The sequence below is a fragment of the Ursus arctos genome, unplaced genomic scaffold (genome assembly GCF_023065955.2).
Source record: "Ursus arctos isolate Adak ecotype North America unplaced genomic scaffold, UrsArc2.0 scaffold_13, whole genome shotgun sequence".
In the NCBI taxonomy this organism is placed as follows: domain Eukaryota; kingdom Metazoa; phylum Chordata; class Mammalia; order Carnivora; family Ursidae; genus Ursus; species Ursus arctos.
Genome location: NW_026622797.1, coordinates 57360790 through 57376036, shown reverse-complemented (window position 1 = coordinate 57376036; position 15247 = coordinate 57360790). Strand labels below are relative to the sequence as shown.

Sequence of the window (15247 nt, the reverse complement as noted above, 5' to 3'; positions counted from 1 at the left end):
AGGAAATACAGCCAAATAACAAATTAAGGAAGGATAATTGTACTGTTTTCATTAAAAGCCCCCAAACTTATAAAGTATTATTATTTTTTTAAAGATTTTATTTATTTATTTGACAGAGATAGAGACAGCCAGCGAGAGAGGGAACACAAGCAGGGGGAGTGGGAGAGGAAAAAGCTGGCTCATAGCGGAAGAGCCTGATGTGGGGCTCGATCTCATAACGCCGGGATCACGCCCTGAGCCGAAGGCAGACGCTTAACCGCTGTGCCCCCCAGGCACCCCTAAAGTAGTATTATTTGTACAGTAAGATTCAATAAACCAGGGAGACGGCTATATATAATTACATTTTAAAACACATATTAAGATACACTTTAATATACTGTACAATAGAGAATTCACAAAAATTTGGTCCCAAACTGTTAACACAGTTTTAAAAAATATACGTTTTTAAGCACATAGTGATTCTGTTGTTGTTCTACATTATTACATAAAGAAAAAGCCTGGCATGTTAGTTAATCTAAAAGGCTATTATGTCCCTCAGCACCAAGGAGCATGTCTATGATAATTTTTTACTTTTAAAATTCCATGTTTCTAAAATAATGTAATATTGTAGACTCCACTTACACCAATTGGGGGTTGGAAAAGAAACTAGGATTTTTAGTTTTTCTTTTGCTCTATTACGCGGAAGTGATACTGAAATACACTGAGTTGACTTTAAGTACTGCGAATAATCACACTTATTTACCCACTTGGCAGCTCTGTGAGAACAAAAGTCAGGGTGACATATTTTTAGCTTAAAGAATGTTTTTGCATTTTTTGTATTTGGAAGATACTTAGGACAGGAACCACGAGCCTTTTGGAAAATTTCTAATCATTATTAATTGAGGAAGGAGCTAGCACTGATTTCTGAACTGTTCCACTTGTTGGACCAAAAGGACCTTAAAAATAATTTTAGAGAGCTTAACTTTATTGGGATACTATCAGACAGATTTTGAGCAGAAACCAATTTCTGGCATATGAAAACTGCATTTTAAAATATTTCATCCAATGCTAAAGTTTTCATTTATTTCTTACTTATTTTTAGAGTTTAAACAAAGTTCTACAAACTCAGAATGAAGTAATGGCTAGAATTTATGGAAGCAATTTTATTCCAGTAATATCATAATCTTTGGTGTTCTTTTTATTTCCCAATGTGATGGTATGTGTATCAATAATTTTTTAAAAAGATTTTATTTATCTATTTAACAGAGAGAGTGCGTGAGCACAAGCAGGGGGAATGGCAAGCAGAGGGAGAAGCAGGCTCCCCACTGAGCAAGGAGCCTGATGTGGGACTCGATCTCAGCACCCTGGAATCATGACCTGAGCTGAAGGCAGAAGCTGAACTGACTGAGCCACCCAGGCATTCCAATAATTCTTTTTTTTTTAAATTAAAGACTTATTTATTTTGGAGAGAGAGAGAGAGAGAGCACGCAAGCACAGAGGGGCGAGGGAGAGAGGGAGACAGAGAATCTCTAGCAGACTCTTTGCTGAGTGGAGCCTGATGTGGGGCTTGATGCCAGGACCCTGAGATTATGGTCTGAGCCAAAATCAAGAGTTGGATGCTTAACTGATGGAGCCACCCAGGTGTCCCTGTATTGACAATTCTAAATAGTTATGATATCTGATATCATTAAGTTAAGCAAAGACACCAATGATAAAATATTTTCGAAACTAAATTAACGATGACTTCCTCTGCCAAATGATTCGTGATAGGGCTTCCTGAAAAGTAAACTACCTTGGAGTTTTAGAAACATAATTTATATGACACCATCCAAGATTATACTTGTAATTAAAAAATGTCTAAATGTAGACTCCTTTTGCAAATACTTATATGACTCCCATGACTTACACACCTCCTGCCTATAGGCCAGGCTGGTAACTCTAAGTTTTTGGGGAAAGCAATGTCAGCAACTCTTCTGCTCTGAATGCCATAAGTAGGACTAAACACTTCTCATGCATAGGCAAAGCTATATTAAGCAGCAATAGCCAAGAAACAGGTATTCAGCACAAGCCTATCCCTTGTTTTTATTAGGATCTTTGGCTTCCAGGACAAATCTCCTTAAAAGATATGGGTCTTCTATTTCTTTGGTATTCCCCACAGTACACTGAGTATTGGCTAGAACACTTAGCAAATCTTAATAAATGTTGACAAGCCAAAAGTATTTTTTATAGATAGCTTAGGCTGAGAAGGTTAATGGTTTATTTTATGTACCTCGTGCTTTGTAAGTTTAAATAAAAGGGCAAAATAAGATGCAAGAAGAGGAAAAAGAAAAGTATAAAATGGCAAAGGGAGAAAAAAGGCATTTAAAAGGTTGCCGGGAGATCTGAATTCTAATTCCAACTTTGTCCTTTCCCTACTGAGAGTTGAGTTTTTATATTATTTTTCCATACTGATTGTGTCATCTTGGGCAAGAATAGGTCTTTGTTCTTCAAAAAAATGAGACATTAAACTAGGTGATAAAGAAAGAAATATCAAAGCTATTTATATTTTGATATCTAAAATCATTTCTTAATTAACAACTTTACTTAATCACAAACCATTAGATTCCTAATAATTACTAGTTGTCATTCTGTGGGATATTTTAGGACCCCCCCCCAAATCAAAAATTTAAAACAGGACAAATTTCACATAACATCATAAAACGTTTTATGCTCATCAGAATATAATCAGCTTAAAAATCTTGAAGTAATCTATTGAAGCACAACAAATATATCTGAGACTGAGGTCTTTTACCAGGAAAATATTTCACTTTTCTCTGTGCTGAGGAGACCTTATATGTACAGAAAGCTAGGAAGAAGCTGAGAAATAATGGAGAAGAGGGAAAGTCTCAAGGGAAAGAGACCAAGAGAAGTAGAAAGATAACTTTTTTTCAAGACATTTGCCATCTGTGCCTCTCTAAAAGATGCCAGGCAGCTCCCCAGCCTGAGGGTTAGGGAAGCTCTTCTCACAAACCCTGGAAGATATCCCATTCGGTTTCCCCACCAGGAAGATAAAGAGTAGCAGATGGGAGCCTGCAATTGTCAGGAGGTTATTTGGAAATGGAAGGCCACGAGGTTGGTGGTGCTCACTGTTACTCAGTTAACCTCTCCTTCCTTTCATTCTTCCTTTAATGAACTCTTTAATTTTACATGCTGGGTCCCCTACTGATGCTATTCATATATGGCTTGTCCTTTTTATTTGTTTTGTTTTAAATTTCTCTCTTTTTAAAACAATATTGCTTATTTTTCCAATCTCATGTTTGAGAAAGATATATTTGCAATTTTCCACCAAAAGATTTGTAGTTGGGTCCAAACAGGACAAAATTCAAGCATTAAAAATGCTCTATTACTGAAAATGTTCTATATATGGCCAGAGCAAAGAATCTGTCCGCTTTTAAAGAAAGCAGTATAGAGAACTGCCAAACCTGGAAATTTATTGACATATAAAAATCTTATTGCTCTGGTACTCTTCTAAATTTGGAATGGTTCTATTTTATATTAACATATGAAACCCATACTTTTAGTTAATATCCGACGCTCTGTGAAAAAGTAAGAATTTCACAACTTTTCAGATTGGATATTTGATATATAATCTCATGTTTCTGTGTAGTCACAAGAACCGTAATAACTAAGAATATCTTTTAAAAATATTTATTGAAAATTCTAGAGACAGAATACATTTGGGGCATATTCTGCTTTCTTTCAAAGCTATTAATACAATAGCAATCATATTCGTAAATCTGTTCAAATAAATTTTCCCTAACTTTGAAATATTTTCATTTCTATTATGGTTCTAAAATAGGTTACCTTCTAAAAGTTCACTGAACATATCAAATCATGATCCTTGTTTGCCATGACGACAGGCACTTTCTACTCTAGACGTGGGTTTTCAGTGCCAACATCATTAAGAGATTCTTTAAATTACTTTTTAAATGTCCTTTTCCCTCAGGACTTTCACTTATATCTAATTAGACTACTTACTCCATGCCATGTAATCCCTGTTGCCAAAACTGCTAAATGCTTCAATAAGTAGGAGGAGGGCATCAATGGAGCAAGACAGATGTAATGTCACTGGTTAACAATAGAAGTGTGAAGCAGCTGCCTTAATTATGAAGCTTATTAATTCATAGTGTTAAAAAAAACTTGGCAAGAGTTCTTATAAAATAGCTAAACTTTCCAAATAGCATCATATCGTTTAAAACTTAAAATATATGTTTTTAATAAGAAATATTGCAATAATTATTTTGTCACAGTAATTAACATCTGCATTTAACATCTATAATTATAAGTTACAAGGCCACACATAATTTAAAAGTAATTCTGCTTTTTTAATTAACTTTTAAAAGTATATACGCTTATACTTCCATGCTTTAAAAATTTTTACGGTTGGAATTAAAACACTGGATAATGATAAATTATGTCTCGGAGAGGAAGTAAGGTATAGAGAAGGAATTCTAAAGAACTACTCTCTACGAACCTGGAAAAATGTAACCTCATTAAATTTCAATTTCATGATCTGTATATTAACGTTTACCATGAAGTACTTTTTGATGATTACAAATGATGTACCTAAAATGCCGGACATGTAGTAGGTGCTCAGTAAAAGATAGTATTATTTTTTTAATGGATGTATTGGAAAGACAAAATTTAAATAAATGGGTTGCTATTACAGAGTAAGGTCAGTGAACAGAAATAGTTTCAGTACAATCTTTGGCCTTACAGTTTTTAACTCTCATTTAAAGGCAATGACATCTGAAGATGTAAGTTAGAAACAGTTCGATTTCTTAGGAAGAAGACGAATGAGTAGAAACATAAGTCTCGAAAGAGGTGTTACTAAAAAAAAAAAAAATAGTGGAAGTATATTTTCTTTTTCAGTGTTGACCGAAATAAAAATTTATATATAATGGAGTAATAACAAACAAGATTTAGTTCCTGGAAGTTTAACACACTGCCACATTAAAAACAAACAAACAAAACTCCTCATATTACTTGGAGGGATTCCAAGTATCTAGTGGGCCAAGAGAAAACTCATGTAGATGCCACAGAGGTCTAATCCTAATCCCACCTTCCCTGGACTGTAAAGGAACGATCACCATCTATCCCACCATGTAGGACAGGCACAGTTCCACCTTGTCTTTTAGTTCTTCAGGAGTTTTATCATTAATAAATTCATTCCAGCCCTTTCTGAATCTATGTATTTGGCATGCGCATGTGTGTGTGTATGTACACATTCTCTCTCCCTCTCGTAATTTTGTCAGTAATGTTCACTATTTTATCATCTGCCCCTACAATGAGCCTCACACATTATAGGTACAAAATATTTTTTTCAAGAATCAGTATATGGTCTGTGGGTAGAAATATGACTGATAGAATTTAATATAGACCAATGTAGAGAGTAACATATTAAGGATAAAATATATAAATTATACATACTTCATTTTATGCTTAAGATATTTCCTTTTCTTTTTAAAAGATATTTATTTCTTAAGACAATTTCACTTAGCTTAGCCCCTTACTATTGGGAAGAACTTAGTTTTCAACTTTAAACTCAGAAATTTCCTGTTTGTCCATCCTTTGGTCAAACGGATGATTACTGTCAATATAATACCATTCTGCAAAATACCAGTCTGACCCCAACCATTCTACTGATAGAAGAAAAAGAACAGAATTCAGAAGACAGGGTATACATTAACTTAATGTATGGGTTTTTTTTTTTTTTTAATCAAACCTGACAATCTTCTTTGAACACTGGAAGAGGGAAGTCTATAGTGCCAAAAACACTGTACAAGGAAGCATGTCAGGAAATGACCTGATTAAATGCTTTCTCTTCTATTTTTGAAAGAAAATACAGAATCTGGTAAATATTATAATGTCAATAAAATTCCATCCTTAAAAAGAAATTCAGAAAAGTTGACAATGATATACAAAATGACCAAATAAAGACTAGGAATTCTAATTCATTTAAGTAAAGGAAAAACAACTCTATTGCTAACTATGAGATTCTCTTCTCTAAAGCAAAAAAGGTCTAAAAACAGTTATGAGTTATCAGTTATGATTACGTAAAATCAAGAGATCATTTGAAAATATGATGTTAAATGAAGAGAAATAACATATTTATGTATTTTTAAATGCCTGGTGAAAGTGAATCAATGTCTTAATATTCTTTTTCCTTCTATGATTGGTTACCTTCTAGTTTTTTTTCTCTCTGTGCCAAGTGTAATCAATCACACTGCTACATAGAGAACCTCAAAGAAAATCTAAATGAACACACTTTCTATATTATCATTAATACCAAAGGAAAGAAAAAAAAAGTTAAATACAATATGTAACCTAATAAAATGAGAAAACGTCATTCACTGCCAAAATTACACTGATGGAAGTATTAGAGTAAGTTCAAAGTAATACTCAAGAGGATAGAAGTGATCTCAGGAATATCAAATGTCTTTAAAAAATATATATATTAATAAAAAAAGTTTAAAGATGACTTTAGAAACATCAATGACTATCTTTATAAAAGGAGATGCTGGTAGTGAATGAGTTCTAATACTGAATTTTTCAAAAGTATAATGTGACATTATTAAGCATGATAATAACAAAAACAGTAATAATGAAAATAGGCCTTTGAAACTAATGACAGTCCTACTGATTTTCTTTGCCCTGCTGTGTTTATCATCCTGTTCTCCATAGCTCCTGTCTGGCTGCTTTTTTCTCCTGTTTCAAAACCACAAGGAGATTAATATCCATTCTTGGAGGTGAGAGTAAAGATAATGAGGCTATGTAAGTCATTTCGGATTTTTTAGTGTGGTAACAGAAAACATTAAAAAAATACTTTTCAACAACCGAATGAATTCTAGAAATTGCACTGTAATTACCTCAAATCCAATCTTGCTTTACTTTTTAATATTTGTTTGTTAGTTACACATGTTCTCTAGTGAATGGAAAGTAAATCCTACATAAGAAATTAACAAAACAGTGATACCTGCAGATCTCCTTGTCAATGTGAGTCCTACAATTCTAATGCCACAACATCCTCATTCAAAAATTAGTATCACTGAGATATTACAGACTTAGATGCTATCTAGCACAGGCTGAGTTTCTGGCACTAAACACCATAGGATGAAGAGATGACATCATTGTTGCTGTGGAAATTATTAAGGGGTACCCCAAACAATATCTATATAAATATACTGTTGAGTTTATTTACATGATTTTGCAGATGATTTGTTTTGTTTAGTTTCACAAGCATTGACTTTATTTTAATAAAAAAGTAAACCATGAAATGAGTGTAACTGGTTTTAGGCAGTGTAATGGTGGGAAGAAACAGGCGGCTCAAAGGATGTGGACAGACCTCTTGTTCTGATCAATGCCTTTTCAGAGAAGACTGAATAGGATAACAGTTTAATTCTCTTGGTACTGGATATATTTTTGGGTCTTTTTTAGTGGGGTGGAGGGGGATACAGAGTGTAATAGGCATATGGTTTTCATAAACCTTTACAAACAATTTGCATCCAGTCTTTTATTTTTCCTTCATGGATTGGAAGGACAAATATTGCTAAAATGTCTATACTACCCAAAGCAATCTACATATTTAAGGCAACCTTTACCAAAACAGCACCAGCATTTTTCACAGAGCTAAAACAAACAATCCTAAAATTTGTGTGGAACCACAAAAGACCCAGAATAGCCAAAGCTATAGCCAAAGCTAATCTTGAAAGAGAAAACCAAAGCAGTAGGCATCACAATCCCAGACTTCAAGCTGTATTACAAAGCTGTAATAATCAACACAGTATGGTACTGGCACAAAAACAGACACATAGATCAATGGAACAGAGATCAATGGAACAGAATAGAAAATCTAGAAATGGGCCCATAACTCTATGATCAACTAATCTTAGACAAAGCAGGAAAAGAATATCCAATGGAAAAAAGATAGTCTCGTCAACAAATGGTATTGGGAAAACTAGACAGCCACATGCTGAAGAATGAAACTGGACCATTTTTTTTTACACCATACACAAAAGTAAATTAAAAATGGATGAAAGTCCTAAATGTGACACAAGAAACCATCAAAATTCTAGAGGCGAACACAGGCAGCAACCTCTCTGACATTAGCCAAAGCAACTTCTTACTAGACACATTTCCAGAGGCAAGGGAAACAAAAGCAAAAATGAACTACCGGGACTTCATCAAGTTAAAAAACTTCTGCACAAAGAAAAAAGAAAAATAAAAAAACCCAACAACTTCTGCACAGCAAAGGAAACAATCAACAAAACTAAAGGCAACCTATGGAATGGAAGATATTTGCAAATGACATTTTTGATAAAGGGCTAGTACCCAAAAATGTGCATCCAGTCTTAACACGTATTTCCTACCTCAATATCTTCCACCTCAGTGTGTATGTGTGTGTGTGTGTCTGTGTGTGTGTCTGTGTGTGTCTGTGTGTGACATGAGAGACAGGACAGTAGTTAAGAACCCATACTTGGGCTACTAGACTGCAAAGTATTCACTTGCTGTGCAACCTTAGAGAGGTTAGTTAACCTGTAAAATGGGAATAATAATGGGATGTTATCAATATAAAATGAATGGTTATTGTTAGGATTAAATGAATTTATTGATGTAAAGTTCCTAGAATAGTACTTAACAGATGAAAAGTGTTCAAAGGTGTTAGCTCTTATTACGTGTGTTCCCAAGGTAGGCATATACTTTTAAATATTAGATTAGATAAATATATCAAGGTAGGTAAATAAGAAAGGAAAATTATATTCTTAAATCTAACAGATACTAGTTTAAAATACTTGCCCAAATTAATTAACCATGATTTTACTGTCTTCTATCCAGATAAATCCTGTTTTTATGACTTTCCAACTAGGAAATAATAAAAACCTCATTCTAGGGATCTAAAAACAATTCTTATTCTTTATATTCTTACTTCAGAAATGAATTTTATAAAAAAATTTTTGACAGCTGCCTCATATACTTTAATTCTCTATTCTTTTCTATAGAGCATATAACAGAAAACTGATGAATACAGGATACATCCATCCATCAATTCATTAATAAATTATTTTCTGACTCACTACAATGTACTTGGCCCTATATTGCACACAAAATCTACACACTAGCTTCGCTTCTCAAAGGAAAAACACTGAAAAATTGGAAACTGTGAAAGGGATATTGAAGCCGATTGAGAATGATAAGCAAAAGAGGTAAGAAAAAAGCTAATAAGTGAACTACCTCAGAATCAGTGAATGTATAAGAGGACCTTAAAGACATTATACAGTCCAATAGTTCTTACCTCTTTAAAATATTATCAATGTACCTGAAGGGTAAGATAACATATTGTATTCATTTATAACATTTATCTTGACTAATGTGCTAACAAAGTTTTGTGGGAAATTATATTTAAACTCAACAAAGACAGACTACGCTGAAAGGAAAATGGAGAGAATACTCCTAATAGTAATTTTAACTTCAGTATAAAATTTAGTTCTTATCTTCTTGGCCAAAAAACAAAGCTAAACACAGTTTAGTTGTTTTTTTTTTTTTGGTTGTTGTTTTATTTTGTTTTTAACCATGAAATAAATCTGGTTATATTTTTATTTTGGAAGGAGGAAAGGGGAGGGAGTTGAACAGTTTTTTTGGCATTAGTTGATTCTAAAAGATCTTAATTGTGTGTCCTGTATTCATCAGTTTTCTGTTATATGCTCTATAGAAAAGAATAGATATATACAGTTATATACAGTTTTCAATTTCAAAAGCAAGCATATTATATATAAATATAAATATATAATTCATTTTTATATATTAAAAACCCATCCTCAGTAACTTTGTAAAGTTATTATATTGAAGGATAGGGTGATCATCTGGCTGCTGAGGATAGCCCAGTTTATACCTATTATCCTGACTTACATATTAACAGTGACCCATCCATTCTCAGAAGTACCCAAGTTTGGATAGTAAATTATATGGGAAAGTTGGTCCAAATATGTTGCTCTGTAGTGATCTTGTTTGACAGGGGAAAGGCTTTATAAACAGTTTCTGCCAAATTTCTAGAGTCACTGGCTGGCAGCAATTTAAGACCCAAAGTAAAAGAGAAGGTATGAAATATATAAGATGTAATCTCTTTATATTAAAAAGCAATGCAATAATGTCATGAAACTCACGCTCAAAATGGAAAGCAATTCTTCAGTACCACATTCAGGTTTCAAGCGCTCTTTGAACATTTTAACTGTTTGGTGCTTCAAATAGTAGTAAGAAGCAATTCGGCCATATGTCAGAGGTTCAATGCTCCGATTATCCTATTTCAAAAAGAAAGATGAGAAGATAAAAAGTACAATAGAAGCACAGGCATTCATAAAATTAGTAGTTCTTATTGCAGGTTGCCTTTGCAACAATTTTGTTAAAATTTCTGGTATTATCATTAGAACAAAAGCCCTACTGTTAAAAAGCTGGGCAATCTTTTCCCTTGGAATGTATATGACTGAGTCATACCTCTCCAATTTCAATACAGTAGGAATGTTCCAATTCTACCAGAGACTTCTCAACCAGACTGGACAGAAATTTGTTCACAGAATCATGGCTCACATCACTCAAATTGTAGTAGCTAGAAAAGAAGCAAGGTCATTATTTGTTTCAAGATAGTTTCTACTAAAATTAGCATTTCAATTTTTTATCATTCTATTTTTTTCAGAATTTCAAAGAACTACACTTATGGCAAATCAAAGAAGTAAAACAACTGCCAACTGCCACTTTCATTGTACAAATCAAAATTCCCATACTAAGATTTGTGGACACCAATGAACAATGATAATACATTAAAATATGTAAGATAAGCAGATAAAATTCAGCATTACATTAGAAAGATACTAACTTTCCAGTGTTAAAACTGGCATTACTTCACTTTGTACATCTACAGCAAATTAAACTTACACACTAGATTTAGAAACAGAAGCATATTATATATAAATATAAATATATAATTCCCTTTTCCATATAAAAACCCATCCACAGTAACTTTATAAAGCTCAAAGAACTATAGATTTGGGTAGCAGATGAATTCTTTTAGGAGATTTTGTCATTTATTGTTCTCCAAATTCTTAATAACTACATGCCACCCTCAATATTGGAAAAGACATCACCAAGCTAACAATAAAGTATTTGAACTAAGCTTTTATATACAAAAAACACATAGGTTCAGCTCTGCATATTTTCCGAGTAAAAGGCTGAGGGACATGCAATTCAACTGAATGCTCTGCCCTCTAAGTCCAGAAGTTTCTTGTCAAATATCTAAGATCGCTAGGAATCTGTGCCTGGGAACCGATTCACAGGGTGACAGAATGCCCCCACGTAACCCCAGATCTCTAATTCCTGGAGGTGAATCCTGTACCTTGGTCAGCATAAAGAATTATGTGTCCTATCTCCATCCAAATCCAGTAGCAGGAGTATAAAGTGACCCTAGAACAGACTCATCATTAAACCCCAGCACAAGGGTTGTACTTCTGCACAGGACTAGAAAGGAGGTATTCATAGTCTGGGAAAAAAGTGTTAACAATCTCAAATGGGAGAGGCCTAAAGGAAACCATAACCAGCCAAGTATGGTGGCTTTTTTTCTTTCTTCAAAGGGAAAGATCTGGGGTCAGTATACTGCAAAAATTTACTTAAAAATACATGAAGCAGGGCTTAAATGATGGCATGATATACTTTCAATAGAAAGAGAAGTTTGCACAAATGGCTAGATATACCGATATGAGAGACTCCACTAAGTATTAAGAAGAGACTATTTACCTGGTTAAATAACTGTAAATCATAATTATATGCTGAAGATTTTAATTTTCACAAAAGAGAAATAGCTACTTTCAATCTTAATCTGCAGAGAAATTATTGCCTTTCCTAGAAAAGTTCTTGTCACAGACCAAAATAAAGCAGTATTTATCAACAAACAGATAAATAAGTATTGAAACCAGCACTGTTGTTAATTTAAACAAAATGTACAAACTTTTATCTAACCAGGCATATAAAGTGAAAAACCAGCATTAGAAACCATTAGAAAATATTTCCTTTATCCTGAAAAATGACTAAAAGAAGTATTAGTTAGAATAGTGTATTCTGCTGTGGAAGGTGAAAATAGAAATTCTGGACATTCAATGCCCCATCAGAGAGATCTCTAAAGCCATTCTAAATTATTAGTAATACTTGCTGTCTTTCAATTTTTTCTAAGAAATGGAATTTATCAGCTAAACTTTCTACAACAGAAGTGTTTATATTTTACATTCTTTTGACTTGCTAAATCTATAAATTTTCCAACACTATTTTCAGCTGTCTGGATTTATATATAGTTGATAAAATTATTTCTAAATTGAAAAAAAAAACAAACAAACCCAGTGAGATATATGCCCAGGAACTGAATAAGTAGTACAATTTCTAGAACAAGAATCAAATAATTACACAATTAAAATTACAGAAGGAAGCTATTATGAAAATAATATTACCATGAAAAAGAAAACATTAAAAATACCATTTTTGTCTAAAAATTTACTAGGCCATTTGAAAACAAAAAATCTCGCGGACATTTTTGCTAATGATTACCACAAGCCCTTACTCTATAAATACAACTGAATGACAATTTTATCATTTTTTACTTTAGCAAATTTAGTATACTTATAAATAATATTTAAAACCGTCTATGATAAAAACTTTCCTTTAAAAATCATAAATTTTTGAAGTATTTTAGCCACTGTTTTATGTATTTACAAGGTATATTCTGATGGGCTAATACCCTTTCTATCTAATGTTTGTCTAAGTTTATTGGGAAGTTTTTAAGACTAGTTTGTAACTTTTATTAGATAAAGTATAGTCAGGGTAAACATTTCTTTAACATTTAAAGTTGGAAAAATGAAAAAAAAAACAATTAAAATTATACCTCTGAGATTACAACAAATTATTTGATGACTACATTATGCATACTCTAACTTGCTAAAAATTAACACATTTCAGAATAATTTAAAAAACTTCCAGATATTTCCTCTTAATATGGTTGTTCTTTTCTAATGCGCTCACCAACACTCTCACAATTGACTTGCCTAAGAGAAGAAATGCAAAAATTCAATTTAAGTAATTGAACTGACATTCAATTTACTCAGTATCAATACTTTTATCCTTAAGGAATCAGGGGTAATTAAAAAAAAATCCTACAATTGTTTTCTTCTGGCATATGTTAAAGATAACTTTTATTTATTTATAGAAAGTGATAACTTTTAAAAATAGAAAATGCTAGGTAAAATAATACATTCAAGAATATAATAGGAAAATCTCAATTATTAAAAAACTTGTCTTCTATACACCCAACACAAATACTAAAATGCATAATTGTTGTTGTGATGTAACTTCACTGATTTATACTATTATTCTTTGCTAATATTTGACCTAAGTTTACTTACAACATTGTCAAATCCTTATAAAAGTAAGATTTGCTACATCTCAATTAGAAACATAACCTATAAGACACTGTAAACTAAATGTAAATGAATTTATTGTCTAGGTTACATAAAATTTTGAGAGATATTTGGACACTTTTCTGTGAATAAACAATGGAGTTTATATTTACATGATCTCATCAGCATTATATGGCCTTTGCTTCTACTGTGTGAACTTTTCAGTCACTGGGTAATTTCTAGCCTAAATAATTATAAGCATTTAGCTTAAAAGATTATATATCATTAATTTCAATAATCACTTTACTAACTTGAAAAAGCAAGCAACAGCTAAGTAAAAAGGTCTGTTTTCATGTTGCACTCTCCACAGTCCAAAATTTACAATTTACTGGTTATTAAAACAGAAATATTACACAACTGTTTAATTACAGATAAAGGATACAATGTATTTTCATGTTCCCTGCATTGGATCATCAAGTCATTATCTTCTCTCTGCCATAAACAGACAGCCTACCTTTTTGTCAGCACGCTATTTCATTTATTTCACAGAGAAACCCAGTTTCACAATAATTGACTTGTCAGAAGCTCTAATTTATGAGGCTGAGCTCTGTAAGATTTCTCTATATTGGACTCAACCTGCACACAAGCAGGGTTGAATATTTACAATGCTGTTAACAGGTGCTGAGTTGTTTAATGATTCTAATAGCCAGAAGCGTACTGAGAAAGCCAGCGGGATCACAATTACAGGCTGTTTGAACACAACAATTACTAGTCCCCTGGGAGGTGTGAAAGTCAAAGGCAGTTTGATACTGACAGCATCTAGCACATGGGCTAGACAAGCTAACTTCTATTAGCAGTCCATTGGGGAAAAGTCATAACAAACCTCTCCCTCTCATAAAAATTTACAAAGTTCATTAAATTTAAACAATCCAAAAGGTAAAACAACTTTAAAAAATGATCTTTAAAAGATCTCATCAAAGGACAAACAGGAATACCACACATGAAACCTCAAGTTATCTTTTGGCAACCGTTAATAAGGATGAAATTTTGCTGGTTGGGAATGAAAGAGATTTTATTGTAATCGAAAACATAGATAAAGTTACACCAAACAGTCTGGATTTAATGTGAATAGTGGCAGCCATTTCCTGTTTCGTTATTGTAAACCTGGCCAGAGATCTTGCTGGGAAATTTTTCATCAGTCTTGAAATGCTGCGGCTATAACTGTCAGGACTGGGAAGTCATTTGTTACAGCACCATGTTTTTTTATGTTCAGATTATGCAGCAGTAATAATGACACAAATAATGAAAGTGGTTGCAGGGACAGCTGAAACTACCACAACATTTTTTGTCCTAGAAATGTTTAAAAGCTTTCTCAGGGGAAAACAGAGAGTAAAATTGAACATTCAAATTGAATCCAGAACTCAATTTGGAATATATTATATTTCATGATGCACCAGTACATGTGTTTATATACATTTGAACACACTAATGTAATGTGTGTCTATATATTTATGAACATAAATATATATCTTTATATGCACGTGCATATATTTGCATATATATATACGGATCACACACACACGAGAATATATAGACACATAGAGAACAATCCAGGAACAGTGGCAGAATCTTTGTCAACATAAGTTCTACTTTTGGTGGTGGTGTGCTGGGGGTACTTTAAAGTAGTATGATTAAATGAAGGGGGCTGGAGAATTGGGTCATATTTAATATCTATGTATGACTTATTCTGAAAGTGGTCTTTGTCTTTGTTATTTTCAATAAACCTCACTTTTTCCTTGTAA

At 32.8% G+C, this 15247-nt stretch overlaps 1 protein-coding gene across 7 annotated transcripts in view; it reads right to left on the bottom strand.

Annotated features, from left to right (window-relative positions):
* ASCC3 (activating signal cointegrator 1 complex subunit 3) overlaps positions 1 to 15247 on the bottom strand; it is a 317566-nt gene that overhangs the window by 62683 nt on the left and 239636 nt on the right. For all 7 annotated transcript variants that reach the window (XM_026511731.4, XM_048225883.2, XM_048225882.2 and 4 more), the window contains 2 exons: positions 10507 to 10618; positions 10179 to 10313 (listed from right to left, as the gene is read on the bottom strand). In XM_026511731.4, coding sequence (XP_026367516.2) covers positions 10179 to 10313; positions 10507 to 10618 — 247 coding nt within the window. The remainder of the gene's footprint in view (positions 1 to 10178; positions 10314 to 10506; positions 10619 to 15247) is intronic.